General features: G+C 37.1%; 1 protein-coding gene across 3 annotated transcripts in view; it reads left to right on the top strand.

Moving 5' to 3' along the window:
• LOC131970765 (uncharacterized) overlaps nt 1–21,837 on the top strand; it is a 38,396-nt gene that overhangs the window by 2,282 nt on the left and 14,277 nt on the right. For 2 of the 3 annotated variants that reach the window (XM_059332205.1, XM_059332195.1), the window contains exons 2-16: nt 8,187–8,269; nt 9,515–9,595; nt 10,328–10,387; nt 11,456–11,632; nt 13,992–14,120; nt 14,229–14,274; nt 15,538–15,628; nt 15,735–15,876; nt 16,069–16,173; nt 16,501–16,588; nt 17,534–17,567; nt 17,859–17,933; nt 18,980–19,082; nt 19,190–19,329; nt 20,325–21,707. In XM_059332205.1, the coding sequence (XP_059188188.1) occupies nt 8,207–8,269; nt 9,515–9,595; nt 10,328–10,387; nt 11,456–11,632; nt 13,992–14,120; nt 14,229–14,274; nt 15,538–15,628; nt 15,735–15,876; nt 16,069–16,173; nt 16,501–16,588; nt 17,534–17,567; nt 17,859–17,933; nt 18,980–19,082; nt 19,190–19,329; nt 20,325–20,460 (1,470 nt within the window). In that variant the 5' untranslated portion in view covers nt 8,187–8,206 and the 3' untranslated portion in view covers nt 20,461–21,707. Of the gene's footprint in view, nt 1–8,186; nt 8,270–9,514; nt 9,596–10,327; nt 10,388–11,455; nt 11,633–13,991; nt 14,121–14,228; nt 14,275–15,537; nt 15,629–15,734; nt 15,877–16,068; nt 16,174–16,500; nt 16,589–17,533; nt 17,568–17,858; nt 17,934–18,979; nt 19,083–19,189; nt 19,330–20,324; nt 21,708–21,837 lie in introns of those variants that run through there. The other variant, XM_059332214.1, reaches the window with a different exon arrangement.

Genomic DNA, 21,837 nt, shown 5'->3' with positions numbered 1-21,837 from the left:
ACTGAATATTAAAGTGAGTAGTAGGAAAAACATTTCAGATAAAATCATAAAAATGTAATATGCTTTTATTGAATAAAACATTAATAATCAGGGGAAAAGAGCAGAGTTGCTATCGCACACAGTGAATGCCTTTTATTGTATGACTGTGGCTATTGTTAGGCTGTCTACTAAAACATTTCCTGGGGGAAATCCTCACATCACCCAGCCTTGTCCCATGAATCTTCACAAACATAATGTCCTGAAACAAAAGTATAAAAAGTACTGATTTTTAGTTTTAGTAAAATAATAAGCACTCTGTTCGAGCTAGGATAAATCCTTTTTTAATGATGGGCATTATCACCTTAACTTTCAGTTGTGTGAACATAACCATTGCAACAAGAGGAACACACGAGAACAGTGTATACTGTTCTTGTTATTTTTTAATCAGAATCCTTGACTGACAAAAAAACCTAACCTTGACATTCATGTCTGTGATAATACTTGTTTTAGACTCTGTGCTCATTTTGCAAAATACTGTGAAAGCCTGATTTCACCCAGCATGGCTGATAAGTTCTGTCCAAAATTTAAGCCAAAGATCCCAACACTTTCAATACGCAGTCACATCTCCAGCAAGCAACTTTGTGGTATATCTGGACAAAAAAAATCCATCTTATTACAACTAAACGTGTCAGTGCAGGATAAGCCTGATTTTGTTGATTTAAATTCAAATGACCTCAAGACACCTTGAAGTAAAACAGCACTCCTGTCACAGCACACAGTCCTACAGGACCCATTGGTTGACAGAAACATGTAAACAGTAACAAAATCATCAGTCAAATGCTGACCTTTTGGTGCCTGCAGTATAGCCATTTCTAGTTAGATGAACGCCTACATCCTAAACACAATCTTCCCTTCCTCTCATTTATTTCTTCCAGACATAAATTAGGTTTATCTCAAATTAGTGTGAGTTTCCTACTGACTTCATCATACCTCCTGTCCCTGGACTGTCTCACTGTGGTAAATCATGCTCCTCTCTCTGCTCTCACTTCATTTCCTCACATGCCTTTCTATGCACGTGTTGTTGGAGAAATCAATCTACAAATATCCCAATTTTTATGCTGAACTCAGAAGTACATTCGTTAGTTTATTGCTCTCAAACGTTTGGCAAAAATACTTTAGATATTAGTGACCGCAGAGCATGAAAACTCATTTGGAAATAGTACTTTCACAGAATAATCTACTTTCAACAGGATCTTGTGGTCTTCATCATTACTCAACTTAATTTTAACTATAAGTGAGTTTAGTTGCATGAAGACTTGGAGATACAGTTGAAAATCTTGGAGCAAATAAAACTAGTAGCCCTTGAATCTAGATTATTTTGTCAACTGCATTCAAGCAGCTCTGACCCTGGAGCCCATGTAAAGTGATTAAGAAACATAGAAGTATATACGAGAAAAGCTGCTGGACCTTCAAGACATCAGGCCCTCATATCTTGAACCAGTGTTTGTTTTGTGTCAGCAAATAACTAAACGTTGAGTCAGAGAAAAGAATTTAGTTGGGACCTGCATATTTTTATAAGCACGTCTAAATTTGTATTTGTTTATGTTTCCGTGTGTGTGTGTGTGTGTGTGTGTGTGTGTGTGTGAGATCTAAAGGAGGGGCAGATGATTCAGTGTTCACCACAGACGCTCATTAGCCCTGAGTTTCCTGTTCCTTGAAATCATTTAGCTAATAAGAGAGAGCCAAAGAGACAACCACGCCCTTTCTAATGTCAATGCTGTTGGTATAGTTTGTATACCTTTTGCTTTGTGTTGCTATGTGCACAGGACTTTTGAGCAAAGTAGAGTTATTTTTATAAAGATTAACATATTCAATATTTATTCTGGAAAGTTTTGACTTTTCATTTATTTTATTTTATTCTCTTTAATGCCTTAATCACATCACATAATTACTCAAATCCACATCTGGATGATTCCCAGTTCAACCACAGGCTTATCTGCTTACCACTAAGCAGTTACACTGGGCCATTCGGGGTCAAGGTCATCGCTTAATGCTTCAACAACTTGAGCTAACAGCTTATTTGTTGGTCAGCCTATTTCAAAGAATATCTTACTTTCAGATCTTGTGCAGAGGACCACATACATTAGGGGTATATTTACTCTAAAATGAAACAGAAAATGGTTTCACTTTGATGTGTGTGTGTGTGTGTCCTCTAATACTGTAATCTTATCAACAATATCATAAATATAGTAGTAACTTTCTGGAAAAATAATTGAGAAATTGTTGAAGGCGCTTTATACAACCCTCAGAACATTAATATAGCAGCAAACAAATATTAACTGTGCAAAAGTACAGTGAAGCAAAGGTTTTGTGAGAGCAGCTCCGCCCCCTCCATGTTTGTTTATGATGTCAGAGGCGAGAGCTGTGTGCAGGAAATTGTGGCCCAGAATCTAAATGTCGTACCTACTTTAAAATAATTAGACGGAAGTGTCTGTTTATGCAGCGTCTGGCATGCTGCTAAGTTGTTGCATAGCCTTATAAGCTACTGAGGAAGTAGTGAGTAAATTTAAATGTATTTAATTTATATGTCTAGGGCTTTTATTTTTAAAGTTAGAATACTAAAGAGTGGATCTGGTATGCGCAGGTTGAAAAGTATAAAGCTGTCTTGGTTTCTGACTTCTGAACCTGCTTGTTGTTGTTGTTTTATAATCTTCATAAGTAAACAACACAATGTGAACAAGCCCCGAAAAATTGATCATCATTGTCATTTTTTTGCCTCTTAATATTTGGGTTCTGTGTGACAGTACTCAAAATTATACACCGGTAGATGTACAAATTATTTTCACATCACAAACACCCCCAACATGTGAAGGCATTTAGTTTGACAATTAAATGAGAAATTATTTCTAAGTTTCAGTCTTTCATAATGGAAAAAAGGAACAGTTGTTTTGCAATTCTGTTGACACACATCCAGTGATGTAAATGCAGCATGAGAAAACATTTGTACAGATTGTCTGTGGGTCATTAAAATGTATGGTGTGCTTGCAGAAAGACCTCCAATAACGGGAGAAAAATGCATTTGCATGGACTTTTAAAATGTAGATAAAACTTAAATATTAACCTTTTAAGGAAAAAATAACAGAAGTTATTTTAAACAGAAATTATGATGTAGTGTCTGGTCACTGTTCTCTACTAATACATTTCAGGGGGAAACCCTGCAGGAAATGATCAAATCTTTTCTTTTTTCCATTTCTGTCTTTAGGAGGTATTAATAATAGTTTAATAAGTACCCTCTCTGCTTTCTGAAGTGCTCGCACAAGTCAACATTTGTTTCTTTGTTTGTCACATTAAAACTTATAGCAGTTCACTGTGCATAATACCTTCACTGGATTTGGAAACATTCACCAAAGTGTTGTGGGTTTTTTTGTCAGCAGCTTATTTCTGAGAAAATCTGCAAAAATAGAATCAGTCCAACTGACGTGACCAGTGTGTGAGAACAGCACTTCTGTTTGAAAGATAAAAGATGAATGTTGCATGACTGTGCTGTTATGTTGCCTCTTCTGGGACCTGCCTTTATTTGTCATGAATGGTGGCCAATTATTTTAATAATAACTTAATTACATATTAAAATATAATTAGCTTTTAAAAGTCCTGTAGGTTCAACTCTTTTCTCTGTCAAAACTCAGTTCCAGCTCTCTCTGATGTGAAAGTAACACCTACCAGATCACATCTCCCACTTCTAGTGTGTTTAACTTATTCAAAATATTTTCCTACATTAGACCGTTGTATGCAAACAGTACCGTAATATGAAAAGTTGTTTTTATTACCATAATGTGAATTCAACACCTTCAATCCTTCAAGACATTCACTCTCAAGTTGCATTTTGAATAATCTGTTTCAAAGTAAAAGTCTTTTCCTGAAGTCTCAGTTTTCCCAAAATATATGATCTTCTTTTGTTTTGCACAAAAACATTAAGACAAACGGTGATGTTGAGAGAGGAAAGAGGCGTGTGTGTCAATATGGGTGTGTGTTTAAATGAGGGGAGGAAACTGTCAAGGCCACCGTGTCCGGCAGCCTTGTGAACCAGATTTCAGCACAGGTGGTTTCATATCAAACAGTAACACATGGATTGCTACACAAAGCTCATTTGTGATCCCTCCAACATTTTTGTGGTTGAATTAAATCATCAGATATTAGTCCTTTTCCACGATAATGTAAAATGCAACCCAATGCTCTTATGGAAACCTGCAGTATATGACAATACTTGACAAAAGTCTGTTGACGTTTGGCCAATTATGCATGAGCTCAATGGCTTTGTGCTGCATGTGGAAACCTGGCAAGTACTTCTTAGTCTTTTGTGGTTGATGTAAAAGTTTCCATGGTGTTTGATTTGCTTAGTAAATATTATGAAACAAGGCTAAATGAAAACCAGTAAGACCTCACTGAAGCTATCACAAAGCATGTTCAACAGAGAAGTGTCTCCAGTCGTCCTCCAGCATCATCTAACAACATCTAGCTATGTCTAGCAACAGAATAAAACAAAATAGAGAATTAAATAGATAAAGCTACATTCCCCGCTGGTGTATTCTGTTGAATCCTGTGAGCTGATCTGTATTAGGACTGCAACTAATGATTATTTAATGATCTGCTGAGTTAGTTCTAGATAAATCATTTAAATGTCATGAAATAGTGAAAAATGTCCATTCCAGTCCAAGATGATGTCTTTAAATGTCTTGTTTTGACAACCCAAAACCCAAACATATTATGTATTAATCATTTAAAACAGAGAAAAGCAGGATCCCATACTTGACTTTTGCAGAAAAAATAACTTTCATAATTAATCAACTGTCTAAATATTTGGCAATTATGTTTGTAGATATGTATGTAGCCCTGCTGTGCTGTTGATTGACTTCCCAAACTTAATCTACATACATTTGCATAAATCAATCATATTTCTCAAGTCCTATGTTGATTGAGTGTTTAAAAAAAGATCTCTTTGAACTAATAAAAAAAAGTGATTTGTGTGATTAACTTTGGACAATCATGGAATTAATCACAATTAGATATTTTAAATACTTGAGCGCTGTAATGCTAGAACATAATAGCACATTCGTACTGAAAAATAGCAGGTGGAGTTTTCTGTGCTTGTCTTCATGTATGATTTTATGTTATGTGGATGTGAATGTTAAGTCAAACCTATAATTTGACGTTGGCTAAATGTGGATGGTTATCCACAATAAGCATGTCATTCTCTTACAAACATCCTGCCTTCTTTTCCTTTCTGGTTATTTCTGCTTTTCATCTGCCTACGGGCTGTCTGTGAGTCAGGTGGTGTTGTGGTTCTTAATGCCAAACAGATTCAGTTTCTGCTCATTCCTGAAGTTTCTGAACGGACAGGGAACTATTCCGGGACAGAGTTTTCTCCCCTCGTCTTTCATTGGTCAGCATCTTGTGTTTGAGGGGAAAGAATGTTGGCTTGAAACTGTACAGTGTACGCTCTCCAAGTACTTCTTATCTGCTATTGGTCCAGAATGTGCAAGCAGTTCCTCTGTATCAGCAGTTTTGTTTCATAAAAAGCAATGAGACTGTAGCCTGCTGATGAAAGCTTTTACACTGCACATGTCGTAGGGCTACATGTTATCAAAAATACTCCTCCCTGTCCATATAGTACCATTTCATATGAATATCTTACCCCGTTTGAGGATTATTTAAATAGATTAGTTTGTTCATACTCGGTGTAAACAACATTCTTAGAAAGAAAAGTAGTTTGTATGTGCAATGGTATTGAGTGGACTAGCTATAAAAAATATATAAATGGTTGGATTGCTTGGACAGAGAACCCAAGACACTGGTGGATCCACACAGGGGAAAACCAGTTGACCAGTGTCTTTATATTTGCATGTAGACCCAATTGGTAAAAGGGCCAAATCAAAACTTGGCCAAGACCCTGAACAGATTACGCCACTCAAGCTTGTCAAAAGCCTTCTTAGCCACAGGATTTACAGCATGCAAGGCTGGAACTCGCCAAGTAGATGTTATTGAAAAGGCAGCACAGATTATTGGCAGAGAATTGTTTAAAAAAAAAAAAGAAGTCCAATCTGGTCTCAATTCATCAGTTTTGAGAAGTATTGGCTTTGTCTGTTATATCGAGTTGTTGAAGCATTTTTTATATTGATACCATTTGTTACAAAGATTTGGTGTTATATTTTACTTGTTTTTTACTCTAAATGTTATAAAAAATAGTTGAAACCCCCTCCTTTAAGACACCAAGATTTTAAGGAACATTGATGAAAAATCCATGCTGGGAATTGGTATAAAAAAAATTGGAGATTTCTGCAAGAATTGCATTTTTCGGTGATGGGATGGCAAACGCTTCTTCATGAGTTTCATGAGGCTGTGATTATCCTCGAGCTCACAGCAGCTTATTTAATACAGAGAGGTCAAGTTTCAAAAATGGTCTCACAACAATAAAATGCTAATATCTGGACTAACATCATCACACATGAATAAAAATTGGGCTCTGAAGGCTATGAAATCCTCCCCCATGCTGTACTCTTGTTTACCCATGGCTCTGTTCATAGATGGTTGCATGCCATATACTGCAGGGAAAACTCCTGGGTCATCTAGCAGTCACATGAAATAAAAAGACTCCCAGCACAGCTGTTGTGTGTCTTACTGCTGCTGGTGTGAGTGCATGGAAACTGATCTGCCTCAGCAAAGTGAGTGGTCATCAGCTGAGTGAAAATTTACTAGCATCCAAGAATAACTAATAACGTAGCTGGGTTTTTACAAACTGTCAAACTGACTCACTTCTTGAAAACAGAATGAATTTCAGTAGGATAAAACGGTTCAGTTAGTATTTAAGCACGAGTGAGAGAGTGAATGTTTCTCTGTTTAATATTTCTAAAAAGCTTCTTGGTACCTGAGCACTATTTCTGTCCAGGGGGCCTTGGATATTTCTGGCATGATGGCCTTGTGTGGTATGAGGGGAAGGGAGGAAGATTCCCCTCTTTCAAAGTCACACGCCTGCCTGCCACCATATTAACATGCACCAAAATCCACTTTCCAAGATCATGACACTAATACGTCTTGAATAATCAGATAGCTTTGGTACTTGTTAATATGTGTAATTTACATTTAGATTTTAGAGTGTCTTCCATGTCATTGCAAAGGCCTGGGTGCCCGCCAGGTCAGAAGAGGAACTACTCACTGGGGAGCTCCTCCAAGAACTTAGAGTGCTTTTTCTTTTTGTACTTGCACTGCCAATAGAAACTTTGAGGTGACCTAAGCTGGCAGGCAGTTGACACATCAAAATTGTGTTGTATTTCCCCTGTTGCTTATGTTTTCGGTAAAGCATGGACTTCACTGTCAGTCCATTTGTCCTACGAGCTGTGTGTTTTATGTTGTCTGTTGTTTACACGGTTCACACGTTTTGAAATACGACAGTTTCCCATGCTGCAATAACTGTTTAGAACAAATCAGCATACAGTTCTCCCTTAGATCTCTTGACTCTTTTATACAAATGTTTTTATTGTTTATTTTTGACATTATACATCAAAACTAGAGCAATGATACCCAAAATAGATATATAGAAATAAAAAAAAAAACATTCAAGATTCAAGTTTTATAAAGATACAATACACCAAGTGGACCAATTAGGATACTGGCAGACCTTCTTTTGCGTGCACACTGAAGTAGGAGCTAAAACAGCCTTCCTAGTTCTTGTGGTGAAGACACAATAAAAAAAGAGGGTGCTTAGAAATATCTTCCTAAAACAAAAAAAAAAGTTCCCATGGTCTGAATTTTTTTTAATAATTAATAATTTAATTATTTTTTTATTTTTTGCTTTGCAGATTATGCTAAATCATCCATTGTATGTCATCATATACAATACCTGTTATTTTATTGCCTGTATTTAGGACAGACTGTTGGTAGTTTAAACAGATCAAATCTCTTGATGATATTTGTTTGAATATGTGGTCCTTTATTTGCATATGTCATAAATACATGCATTCACTGCTAGCCATAAAGTTTTACACTCACTCTTGTGCTCTTCCTCCCTATTTGCATCGTCCAATTACTAGCTGCCATCTGCACAGTTTTGCATGTCAAGGCACACACACACACACACACTAGACAAGAGGAGATATGTTGAAATGTGAATATGTACAGTCATTATACATATATATATTTGTGTGTGTCTTTAGGAGGTCCATGTGAGGAGGAGATGGAGGTTCAGAATGGAGCTCCCGACCTGACAGACAGAAGAAAAGTGCAAGGCTCGTCACAGGTAAGCTAAAAGATGACTTAACTATATATATATATATATATATATATATATATATATATATTTATAATATATGGAGTTGTACTCTGTTATAGAAATTCAATATTGTATGTGTGTGTGTGGAGAAAAAAAAGTGCATTATTAGTAACAAAAAAACATACGAAGAATGTACTTCTAGGCTGCTAGGCATAGATCACAGTTTCTCTTATTTACAGATGCATCATTTTACATTTTTGATGTCATGAAGCTAAAGCTATGAAGCTAAGCTTTGAGATGCAGTATCACTCATGGCCACTTGGTGCTGTTTCAAAATCTCTGGCTTCTTGGGGATTTCATTTATTTTTCATTTATCCTTTATTTATTTTCTCGAGGAATCATTGAGGGCAACCCCTCATTTGCAATGATGTCGAGAGTACAGAGAAAACACAAAAGAGAGTACAGACAAAACACGAAACAGTACAGACAAAACACATGCAGAAACATTAAAAACAGTTCCAGTGAAAAGCAGAGTTATTGGTTATCATAGTTTTGAACTGGCCCATAGTTATAATTGTGTTGAGTTTGAGTGAATGTTGCAAGATGTTCCAGGTAGATGCAGCAGAAAAATTGAAAGCAGTTTTTCCAAATTCAGTATTTGTCCAAGGAACACTGAGCATTAAGCATTAATCACTAGAGCGTGTTGGATAATTACTATGTGACCAGTTTAATAAAGAGCTGAGGTATGGTGGCATGTCGCCTATCAATACTTTATAAATGAAGAGGAACCACTGCATGTCTCGTCCCACCGATAAAGGTGCCCATCCCACCTTGTTGTATAGGATGCAATGATGGGTGGAGTGCCGAGTGATAAACAGAGTCCAGTGAGGTGAGAGTGGAGGCAGAAGCATGTCTATAGATAACATCAGCATAATCCAGAACTGATAAAAAGACAGCCTGAATGATCAATTCCCTACAGAACAGGGGGAAGTTTGTTTTGTTTCTGTATAAGTATCCAATTTTTTGTTTTAATTTACTTGTAAGTATGTCAATATGAAATTTGAATGTGAGCTTTTGATCTAACCAGACGCCCAGATATTTGTATAGCTGCCAACTTTATCTCCATATAGACATACAGAGTAAACTGTTTTGTCTCACCGAATTGCTTCTGCACCTTATAAACGACAGGAGTAATTCTAAAGTTAAATCATTTTTTGTCTCTAAGCTCTTCTTCAGCTACCTGAAAAATGTGTGTGTTACTGTCCTGGGCAGGCGATGCTGAACAGTGAGGAGGGTTTGGATGAGGAGGAGAAGACGAGAAGAAGAGCTGAGAGGAGGAGAGCTAAAAGGAAAGTGAGTAACAAGAATTCAGTCTCACTGACGTGCGATACACTTCAAGGCTCATGAGATGCAACTACCACAATTAATAGGACAACATACAGGGGCAGCAAAAGTTCAAATTACTTGGTAACAAAAAATAAAATATAATACTTCACAAAGGAACAACAAAAACAACTGCATTGACTGAAAAAAAAATCTACATATAATTCAACCATAGACTGTATAACATACAATCACATCACACATCAGACTTACTTTTTCCAGAGTCAGTTTCTAGCTATAGTTTACAGTATGTAGTCTGAGGACGGCGATATCTGATGTACTAATGTGATAAATATTCATCTTCATCTGGTAAATAAGTCTGAAATGTAAAAATGTCTGAAGTCAGAAACACAAACCGAATAAATCAAATCAAAGAAACAAAATGAAAATAAAGATGATTTTCTATCCATGCAGATCATGTCTTTATTGTTTATGATCCCTCTACTGACTGAAATGAATGTGTCTCTTACATTCCATCACCACACCCTTATTTACTCAAGTCAGCTGTCTTCACACCTATTTCACAGCTCTTAACTGTACTCGCCTCCTTCCTTGCTTCCAGACATTTTACCACACCCTTTTCATAACTGTTCCCTTTCGTCACTTTTTATGACACACCTGACCTCACATTTTCCTTGAGCCCTGTGTCCATACATATCTCTGTACCATCCCACAGCCACCATGTCCATGTTCTCCTTTCAGAGGCAGAAAGAACGCAAGAAACTGGAGAGAGAGGAGCAAATGGAAGACGCCTCAGAGCAGGTAGGATCAATTCTGTTTTTCTTTAATATACAAACCTTGCAGAGTTTGCATGTTGCCATATGTTCATACAATCAACTTTATGTACATATTTATACATACATATATGTGTATTATGTACACATAGACCTGGACGTGTATGTATTATGTCTTCTTGTGTATAACATAAATTCAGTAATGATGTTTTCATTAAATTGTTGCACAGATTTCTGAAATTCCTGCAAAATAAAATGTGAATTCGTTGCATGTTTCCACAAACTACCTTTTACAGAAGAAATAGAAAAGGTTCCTGATAATCGAGCGTTGCGTTATATTAGTAGTTATATATAGTCATGTCAGTTCCTCTCATTCACTTACACTCTGCTTTTGGTATTTTGTAACAGTACATGTTGCACAGCGGACACTTTTTTGAGGTAAAGTTGGAGGGGGAGGAGGAGTGGGGGATTTAAATAGAATGCACTTACACTTGCCCACTTACTTCTGCAGACAATTGCAATAAGTCTGCACTTGGTAATAAGCTGCATCAATTATTTGGTTATTGTTTGTGATTTGTATCATTATTATCATAAATGCTGTTTTTGCTACAGGTTTATGATGTCTTGCAAAACAGACATTTTACCATGCAATTAGAGATAATGTTGGGTAGATGGGGATCATCACACAAGCAGAACAGTGTAACAATCTGAGGAAATATCAACTGCAATTAGTTAAAGCACACAACTGCAATGCATTATGGGGGGTATTGATCTCTGGAGTGACCATCGTTGTTGACTCTCTCCCTCAGCCCTCTGAGGGTCAATAAGTTCACTTCAGTTTTTCAGACAAATGTAAAAACGGTTAACGTCATCCATGTTTGGATTGGGTTCAGTAGAATCACAAGAGTTGTTAATCATTCCCTCATTGACTTTCTGCTGCTAGTGGTGAGGGGACTCCCCGTCGCTGTTGGACGAGTACGACTGTTGAGAGATAAAGTCAGGAAGTTTTCCCCTCATGTTACAAAATGAACTACAGTATGAATATTTGACTTCCTCTTCTGGGGCGTTTTTTAAATATTGTTTGTCAATCTAACAGGAAGAGGAAGCGGCTGGAGCGGTGTCAGAGAGTGACAGTGAGGAGGAATTAAAAGAGGAGGAGGAGAAATGGACGGATGTTCGTCCCAGAAACAAGTCCAACCCCGAGTCAGTCTCTTCCTTTGTGACAACAGAGAACAAGAGCAATGGCCAGCTGCCCCACAGGACCTCAGAGGAGGTAGGTTGAAGCCAGGCTGGCATAATTAGTATGTTATTCATTACATCAAAAGAAGTAGCAGAGTGGAGTGTAAGCAGGAGGAGTTCTTCAGGAATGTGAGATATAAAGATGTCTGATTCCTCAAAGAATTCCCAGAGAGGACCTGGTGGGCGGGAGAGCACAGCAAATGTGGAAGCGTGTAGAGAAAGAATCAAATGAAATTAACAAACCAGTGCCACCCTCTTTGCCAGCGGGTCTGTGTGTGTGGGTGAAGGAGTTGGCTTCATACGCCAAGTAAAATTTAATTGCTTTGAAACTGGCTTCAGTAAAATGGCAAACTTGATTGGGTGTGGTGTCTTGGCATTTGCTGTTGTTGCCATATTAAACAACAACATGCCACATTTGCTTTATGTCAAACACCTCAGGTAGGCCTGGGACATTAGGCCAAAATCTTCTGTCCCCATGAAGGTCATTTCATATTTCAACTAATATACAGTCATGGGAAAAATTATTAAACCACCCTTGTTTTCTTCAGTTTCTTGTTCATTTTAATGCCTGGTACAACTTAAGGTAGACTTGTTTGTTTCGCCATTTTCCATGGTTTTCTTGATAATGATTTTGGTTATTATCAAATCCATGGAAAATGGCTGGATATCAGCTCTTAAATTAAACTCTTATGAGCTATTTTTGTTATTATATTTGTTGAAACAAATGTACCTTTAGTTGTACCAGGCATTAAAATGAACAAGAAAATGAAGAAAAAAAAAGGTGGTCTAATAATTTCTTTCCATGACTATATATCAGAATGTTTTCTCGAAATTCAATAATTAAATATTCAATTTAAAATAATCTGGTTGGTTAAGTCTGCTGTACTAAACAAATGTACGCCTGTGTCAATTAAATACTTTAATTAAAATGTTTTTCTAATTGAATTAATTACTTTTTGCAAATTTAGCATTGAACATCATTCATGAATATTGATAATGTTGAGTGTGAAAACAAAACATACAATCTTATATTGCCTATATTTCAAATCAGATTTTGAAGTATTTTAGTCAGTATGTGCGGTTCATTGTCAGTTTAGCATAATGCAGATCACAGTATCTCAATATCTGATTTCATCATAATACAATTCCATTAAAAAAATATCATATTGATTCATCGCTTTAATTTACTAGTATTTGATAAAAGAAATGAAAAAAACTAAAACTAGGAAAATTTAAACACACACACACACACAAACACACACAATGAGGTGCAAAATGATTTATTGAGAAACATTTTGATGCAGACCATGCCATGTCTGTGTGCACTGCATGCAGGTGCCTCCACAGATGTTCAGACAAACGTGTTTAACCCTTTCTTTAAGAATCCCTTGTCCCAGGTTGGTGTGCTCATTTTGAACTTGAATTGTGGTTTGTTTATGTTCACACTACTAAGTTAAAAGTGGATAACAAAACAACAATCACATGGTCTCACAAGTCTTGTAAAGCTTGTGGTGAAATGTCATCCTGCAACTTGGAGTTTAAAGGTTTAAAATCAAATCCTGTACCTGTAATTTCCAATCAGCATTCATAGATCTGTCTGTACTCTTTGCCATAATTCACCATCTCTTGTGTTCATACCAGTTAAGAACATGAATGAAGCTGAATGAAGCACACCAAACTTTCCTTGGAAGAGGACCAAGACCTCTATTTTAAGGTATCTTGGTGCAGTTACTATGTAGCAGTTGCTCCACTGCTACAACTAACCAAACAAGAGACGTAAACACTGCAGAGTTTCTATAAAGTGCTCTAACAGTCTCGGTTTGAACACATCCTTATTTAGCAACATAAAACAAGCACAGTAATGCAGCAAATATTAATTCTGAGTACAGGTTCCAGTCTCTGTTAGAAATGAAAGTGCTTTTCACATGGTGTCAGTCCTTGTTGCAAGATGTCTTAAATATTTAATGTGATTGAAGGAAACAGTGGCTTAGGATGATGGTGGGGTGATCTGGTGGTTATATATAAATATCTTTTTTTAAGCACAAGGTTGAATATTATAAATACAAACTTCTAAGCCAGAACTGTAGTGTCCTTTAGCAAGACTTTGGTTTCCTACCTGCTCCAGAGGCTCTCAGCCTGCACTCTGACCTCTTAGAGACTCATGTGGAAAACATAAGTCATCTCCAACTATGATGAGGAATACTTGTTGGTAGTGACTTGGCTATAAATGGGGAATCTGTGCAAGTGATGATACCACGTGGATAGCTGAAATGGACCCATGCTGATTTCCTAAACATTCAAATCAGAATTTGAGAGCAGGTGTCTTTGTGTTTGCGAACTATAGTTGGCAGCCTTTTGTATTGGGTGTTTAGTGTTTCTTCCTGCTGTTTCAGGAGCCAGAGTGGGATGTCAGCAGTGCATTTGTGGCCAATGCTGCCAGCCACATCAAACCCAAAGTCCTGAAGAACAGAGCAATAAAGATCTCCAGGGAGAACAAGGAGAACGAGGCCAGGAGCAGCCAGGTACACACAAACACAGGCATGCACATGTTTGCAATGCATAATTTGTATTGATTTGTCTGATCAGCATTGCAACACTGTACAAACTGTGCTAACTGTCTGGGATTGCAGCTGGAAAGCACAGACGAAATGAAGAGGAGGGGAGAGTCTCTGACAGGTGAATCCTGCTTTTTGTTGAACTTTAGATTCACCATGTGCCCTTTTTAAGAAGTCTAGTGCACAAATACTAATCAAATCGTAATTAGCAGAATTAGTCTAGTCTAGTTACCATGTAAAGATATAAGTATACAGGAGCTTGACACTTTATTTGATATTTCGTGTCAAACTTTAGATGAAAGGAATAAGAAGGGGTAGATATTGGTTCAAAATACAAAAACAGAATAACCTGTAATACCTTTAAGTTCAATATCATTTCACTCAAATTACTATTACATTTTCTGACGTTGCATGAAAGTTTTATACGACAAAGAGTTGATATCAATATCTCACTGCTGCTCAAAGATGTGAACATTATATTTAAAAATTGTATTCCTATTCAAAAACAATGTCCTGGGTACTAAAAATAATTTACAGAACACACTGGCAACTGATTTTATAAAAAAATATTTCCTTCATATTATGTACAAGGGAATGGATTTTGACAGTGAAGGTCCTCATAAGGGCTCATTTATGCTCATAACATTAGATACATATTCAGAAACGGACACCTTGAGTCCATACTCTGCATTTATTTTGTATTTATGTGTACATGTTTTTTGAAAGCTGATGGACACAGAAAAAATGAGCATTACCATTGGAAATGATGTGGGCAAAAACGTTTCACTCTGAGCTACACTGCCCTGTAGTGATTATATTACTTAACATCCATGCCAACATAAAGGATGCATGGAAGTGCAGCTCCAATTCCAAAACATAGGGGTGTTGTCTAAAATATAAATAAAACAGAATGAGATAATTTGCTTTTCATTTGTGATATTTATTCAATTAAAAACTGGACAAAGACAATTTATTTAACCTCTAAAACCCACCTGCTCACCAGCGAGTAGGGGTGTGGTTAGACCTTTAGTCAGACATTTTTTTTTTCAACTTATGCTGGTTGTGTTTTAGCCACATACTAAACAAGGAGGACTGTAGAAACTAGAAGATGTTACCTTTCAAATGAAGCTTAATGCATTAATTTTGGCTTTACAGTTATTTTTTAAGATAATGTTCAAAGATTAATGTTCAAACTGATAAACTCTCGTTCAGTAAATGTACACTGTGCATTCTGAATTTGATCCATTCTGTTTTTATTTACGTACGACTCCTTTGGAATCTGGGTTGTATGTGGGCAGTGATGTTATCTATTTTTAGACATAAAAGGAGCACAAGTGAGTCTAAAGTTTAAAGACTGAAATGTGCATGTGTGCTCTTTCTCCAGTGCAGGGCATTCAGATGTTTGGGCAAGGCCTGTACAGCCAGGCAGTGGACATGTTTACAGAAGCCATCTACTGTAACCCCAAGGACCACAGGTGAGCTGAAATGTGAAGCCAACTCAACTACACTAACCCTCTCATTTCCTCTTCATTTTCACTTTAAATAAAGATATTTATCTGTGTCTCTATGTGACTCTCACAGGTTCTATGGAAATCGCTCTTACTGTTATTGGTGTCTGGAGCAGTACTCCTCTGCCCTAACGGACGCTCACAGATCCATTCAGCTGTCTCCTGATTGGCCAAAGGGATACTTCCGTAAGGGCTGTGCTCTGATGGGGTTAAAGGTCAGCACCTGATGTACAACAGACTAATACGTTCCCACAAACAAGTAAAAGTTGCACTCTGTCATTGAATTAGGCTACCTTCAATCTATCATTAAGTAGTGTAAGGTCATGCCTTGTGATTATTTGCACTGTAGCGTGTGTGTGTGTGTGTGTGTGTGTGTGTGTGTGTGTGTGTGTGTGTGTGTGTTCCAGCGGCACAGTGAGGCAGAGGCAGCCATGGTGCAGGTGTTGAAGTTAGATCAGCACTGTAGGGAAGCATCCAGTAAACTCTCCATCTGCAGGGTCCTGCAGCTCATGGTGAGGAGGATAAATGACTAAAAACTTTAACTTGCTCGAAGCCTGCCATTGGAGATAATTGAATCGTGCATGTAAAAGAACAGGAGCTAAAAAAAATTCAGCACTGTAGGCTTTTCTGTACATGTTATTTTGTCAAATTGATTTAAAAATGTGACTAAACATGATATATATATTTTTTTTTTCTTTCTTCTAAACATGATATATAAGCAGCTTGTTAAAAAATTAAGCTGGACTACAGTTTCAGAATCGCTTTCAAAGAAAGCTTTGTCTTGTCCAAATAAAGAAAAGAGATGAATGCATGAGTTAACTTAACTTTCTGTCCTTCAGGAGCTGGGCTTTGAGGAAGAGCAGAGTAAACAGCTGCTGCAGAAGTTCACCACCGTTCAGGCGGTCATCAACTCACCGGAGGCCCAAAGTAAGAGCCAGCTGTAGTACCACTTCTGTCCACTGTGAGGCAGCACTGCTCTCAATTTTCATCATATCACACATCAGAATAGACTCGGACAAGAGGGTGACACGGGAGTGGATTTTTACTCCTGTCCTGTCTCTCTCCCACAAACAAATTCCTGCTCCGTCCCAATCCTGGAAGAATAACTCTCCTCCCATTCTGTTCCCATGTTAAGACCCAAAAGGCCTTCACTAAAGGGCACTTACTTACACTTTTGGAGGCTTAAGCCTGTCAGTGATAGTAATATTTTTTATACAAAAGCAAACCTATTAATATTATTGATTCCTGTTCCACCTGCTCCTGTTTTGTGTCCTTTCCCATCCCAGTACTGTGATAATGGGTAAAATGGTCTCCCATCCTGCAGGAATCCCGCAGGATTCCCCCCTAAAATAAAAAATATAATACATAATGACAGCAAGACTGAGGTCCAAAGAGACATTAAACACAAGGACAGTAAATTATAAAATTACTACTATATTATGGACAGCAAACAGACAGCATTGAATTTTGGACAGCATTACATGCTGATATATACGTAGTTTGTACAGCAAAGTATCAGTATATTAGATATTTAAGACATATGAATCTGCACTTGTTATACTAATGAAGACATGCAGTACCTTAAGAGTAAACAGACAAACAATTACAATGCATAAACTACAGATGTATTAAAGTGTTAAAACTGTGTGCTGCACCATGGTGAAACTGGTGGATAAACTTTCTGCAAATTACGTTTACTGATGTGATGTTTCAGTTTCTGCAGTGTCAGCACATTAGTGCTGCTAGCCAGAGAGAGAGATGTTATTTACAGCAGCCCACAGCGGTTAATATTTTTTAAATACATTTTATTGATGCTGTTTTTATTGCTTTGTCATTACATGATGTCTGCTTCCTGTCTCCTCTCACTTCCAGCGCTGAAGCACACATCTCAGCTGGACCAGAGTGGGTATGTTTTTATGGCTATTAGCAGCACACATAGCCACACTTCAAATTTTTCAGGAATAGAGGATGTTTTGGGGTGTTTTTATAGAAAAATATATCACCTATACTATCTTTAATTATAGGATCCACACAATTCTCACAGTTGGTAATAAAAAAAGGTTAATGCATCAAATATGGACAAATAATGATTCCTCCTCACATGATCCTCTCCTGTGGTCTTTGCCTGACATGGTCTCTTCCTGTTCACATGATTCTCTCTCCTTTCTCCCACTTGTTTCCCTGTTCTGTCTTCTAGGAGCTGTTGCTCTCTGTGGGTTGGGAACATTACATTGGAAGTTACGGAGAAAGACCTCCTGGATCTCTTCAAAATGTAAAAACACTGTGTGTGGGGACAAATTGTGAAGCGAACAATAAATAGCATAACAAATATATATCAAATACATATCCTTGTTTTATGTATGAGGGGTAATAAAAAGCTGCTATTACACCAACTGTAACAGCAGCTGTAGTTGCAGATACCAATATTTTCAATAATACTATACTGTAGGCACTGTAATGCCAAAGTTGTACTTAATAACTTAATAATTGTGGTAGTTTTTACTGTTAGGAGCAGCTAAAGCAGCATTACAGTACAAAGGGTACAGGATGCACTGATCAGTTTATTTAGTATTTAGCGTATCAAACATTTGTTACCAGCGTTCCAGAAATGCTACGTTACCTTAAAGATTATACTTTACAGCATATTATTCCTGTAAGTCGCTTTGCTTCCTGTAAGTCGCTTTGGATAAAAGCGTCTGCTAAATGACTAAATGTAAATTATTGCAAGATGGTTTGGTCATCTATAATTTAATCTGATATGTTTTAAGATTTACAGTAGCAAATTTTAATAGATACATGCAGATGATAAGAAAATCGTAAACAACATTCTGTTTATTTGAAATTGACAGCAAGTGGCTTTCTAGCATCCACCTCCTGATAAACTATATCAACAAAGATATTTCAAAATGTCACGCCACGTTGTAGATATACTCATCTACTGACACTGATACTGTATATTTTAATAATGATAACTCTGGTATTACTTATCAGGAAAATATCAATGCTTTGAAATTCCAATTGGTTACCATGGTTGCATTAGTACTAGTTGTTGTTACAGTAGTAGGTACAGAGGTTTGAAGGGAATAAATAATAGTAGTAGTAGTAGTAGTGGTAGCAGCAAGGGTAGCACTAGTGCTACTAATTGTGTTGGTATCACTACCAGCAGTAGTGGAAGCGTTGGTGTACTACTGTAGTTATGATAATGGCAATTTTAATTGTCAGAACTGGACTTGAAGCACAATGAGCATTGGTTTGCCTACAGATGTGTACCACACTGCTGTGATGTAGGCTTGAGGCTCTTTGTTTCAATGGTTACAGGTTTGGTGAGATAGAAAGCATCCGAGTTCTCCATGAGCGTTTCTGTGCCTTTGTTAACTTCAAGAATGCCAACATGGCTGCCAAAGCCCTGGACAAGCTGCAGGTGAGTGATTGGTAGGCCCATTTTTTCTTTTTAAATGAACAAACATGATGTGATGTTTCTCATCTTGGATTTCATCGTCTGCGTCCGTTAACTACTGTTTCCTCCAGGGGGTGGAGATGGGGGGCAGCAAGCTGGTTCTGAGGTACCCCGACCGTTGGATCCAGCGCACCATGCCTTCCATCCAAAGGAGCAACACCAGCCTCAGCCCCAACACTGCAGGAACACAGCAGAGCTCAGCTGCCACAGGGTACACAGCAACTTATTCTCAACATGTGTATCTGTGGTGCTGCTTTCTCTGTCCACACTCTGTCTAAACTCATACTGGTCCTATACAAAGTGATGGCATTTTTACCAGCTTTCACATCTTAAAGTTGTTTTAGGGTTTAAACATCAGCATTGAGTCATGGTTAAAGTAAAGTTAAAGTAAAAATGAATGTTGGACCTGTTGGTGTGATGTTTTTGGTGATATTTCGGGAATGCTTATTATCATTGTTGATCCTCTCAAGATAGACATCGGAAGAGGACAGGGGGCATCATGATGAAAAAAAGGACAACTTTTCAAACCCTAAACTATTTCTTTAAACTATATAACAGTTGATGTTCCTAAAAATAGTATTAAACACCATTTTTCTCCTTCTTGTAGGCAAGTTAGAAAAAAAAAACATTCTGGTGATCCCCTTTTAAATCTGATCCACATTTTCTTTTCTGTGTTTATGTTTTGACAGGTTTGCTGCTGTGACATTAATTTTGGCAATTAGATGCTGAGGTGCACTGCTATCCATGTTCTCAATAGGACTAAAAATCTTCATATTTTTATCTCTCCATGCACTCTAAACAAGAGGTGAAAATAATGTGGATCAGAAATAAAAATAAAATAGATTTTTTTACATTTAAGTTTTTCTTTATACTTTTATGAATTTGCACTTTGTAATGTTCTTTACATGCATAGTCAAATTAAACCATGCCACTTCTCTCCAATGTCATTACACTGGAGACTCAGATTTAAATACTTTTTAAGATAGGAAATCCTTTTTCCTTAGAGCTTGTTCAGGTTCAGATCCAACAACTTCCACTACACTAATCAGTGATTTAAACATATTATAACCTATAAAATGTACTGCCTTTGTGTTCTCTTCTGTGTTGAAAGAATTATGATCACAGAAGTGAACACAGGGACAGAAGATAATCCATGATCTGTATACGTTTGACTCAGGATCTGCTCCTCTGGTTTGGTCCATGCAGGTCCAGGCGGTGTGTTCCTATAAATGGAGATGAGTGCTTCTACTGGCGGACCACGGGCTGTTTTTATGGCGACAAGTGCCGCTTCAAACACATACCAGACCAACAAGGTCGAGACAAAAAAACATGGCCGCTCTAACTGTGTCTCTTAGCCCTGCACCTTACCCTAGCACCAGGGCTCGTTGAGGAAGTGTGTACACAGAAATAAGAAGAGGAACAGGAACAAGAAGGACAATGAGCCGAGCGGAGCACAGAGGGCGAAGCCTGAGAACACAGACGGCTGAATATGTGTGAGAAAGACAGTCAGATATGGTTTGCATGTGATGGCCATATCAGAGGTACAGAGCCCAACCTCAATAAAAAGAAGGACTTCAAATGAATATAACTTATTGGAAGTGTCACCGAAGTTTCTCTTTGCTTTATTTGGAACCTAGAAAACTCTGAATTCCTGGTTTCTGCATGGACATGCCTGCTCTGTGGGAAGGATGCATCAGTCATCAGAAGGATTTACTTGGATAAATACCCTTGGTTGAACCAAAAAGCCCACTCAGTGACAAACTTTGAAAATGCCTTAGTCAAGAGTTATTTTTCATATTTTTAAGAGACAGTTTGAAATGAATAAGTGTTTGGACAAAGCAATAAATGAATGAAAACGTTTACGAAAATGTTTACTCAGCATCTTTTTTAGTAATCTTGGCTCCCAACTTGAAACAGATGATTTTATAGATATTTTGTGCTGCTGGTCCGAAGATGTCTGTGAAGCATGCACGTTTTAGGACACTAACAGAGAGTGATATGAACAATGATAACTGTAGATTCAGAATCGTATTGATTGCCAATTAGTTTTTCACATTCAAGGATTTTGTTGTGTTGTATTGGTGCATTAGAACAATCAAAGAACTAAAATATAGATATAGGTTAATGCAAGTCCTTCTGACAAAAAAAACCAGCAGCATTAATCAAGGTGTGCATATTGTATGTTTAAGTATTTTAGCTTTGTGCAGCTACAGCTGCCAAAGAATAACTGATTAAAGTTAAGCAATAAAATCTGACAATGTACAGCTGAACAAAGTGAATCAACAACATTGTGATAATTTGCTGTAATAAACCTACCATAAAACATCTTTACAGGTAGTTACTGTAATTTGCACATTATTGGTGCAATGCACATTACATATAATTGACAGTAATTTACTGTATTTTTTAAAAGATGGTAAATTTCTGTTTTGCATATTACTAGTAGTGCTACCGCATTTATAGTAAGACGCATCATTTTTCGATCATAGGTTATTCATGTATTTTTATGCAAAATGTTGTGGTAACAATATATATATATATATTCATTTTAAATGTCTAATTAAAGATATTAATTTATTTTTTACATAACACGTAATCCTAATAATTTAGTCACAATGCAATTATATGTTTTAAAGGTTTTTAAAAACATTTTTTCCCAGTATGTGGCCAACAACCATTAAGTCATTTCAATGCCAATTAATATTTGGTGTCATAGTTT

This window comes from Centropristis striata, chromosome 1 (assembly GCF_030273125.1).
Source record: "Centropristis striata isolate RG_2023a ecotype Rhode Island chromosome 1, C.striata_1.0, whole genome shotgun sequence".
NCBI classification, from domain to species: Eukaryota; Metazoa; Chordata; class Actinopteri; order Perciformes; family Serranidae; genus Centropristis; species Centropristis striata.
The sequence above is the reverse complement of the archived record's forward strand: the minus strand, read 5'-3'. Positions and strand labels throughout refer to the sequence as shown.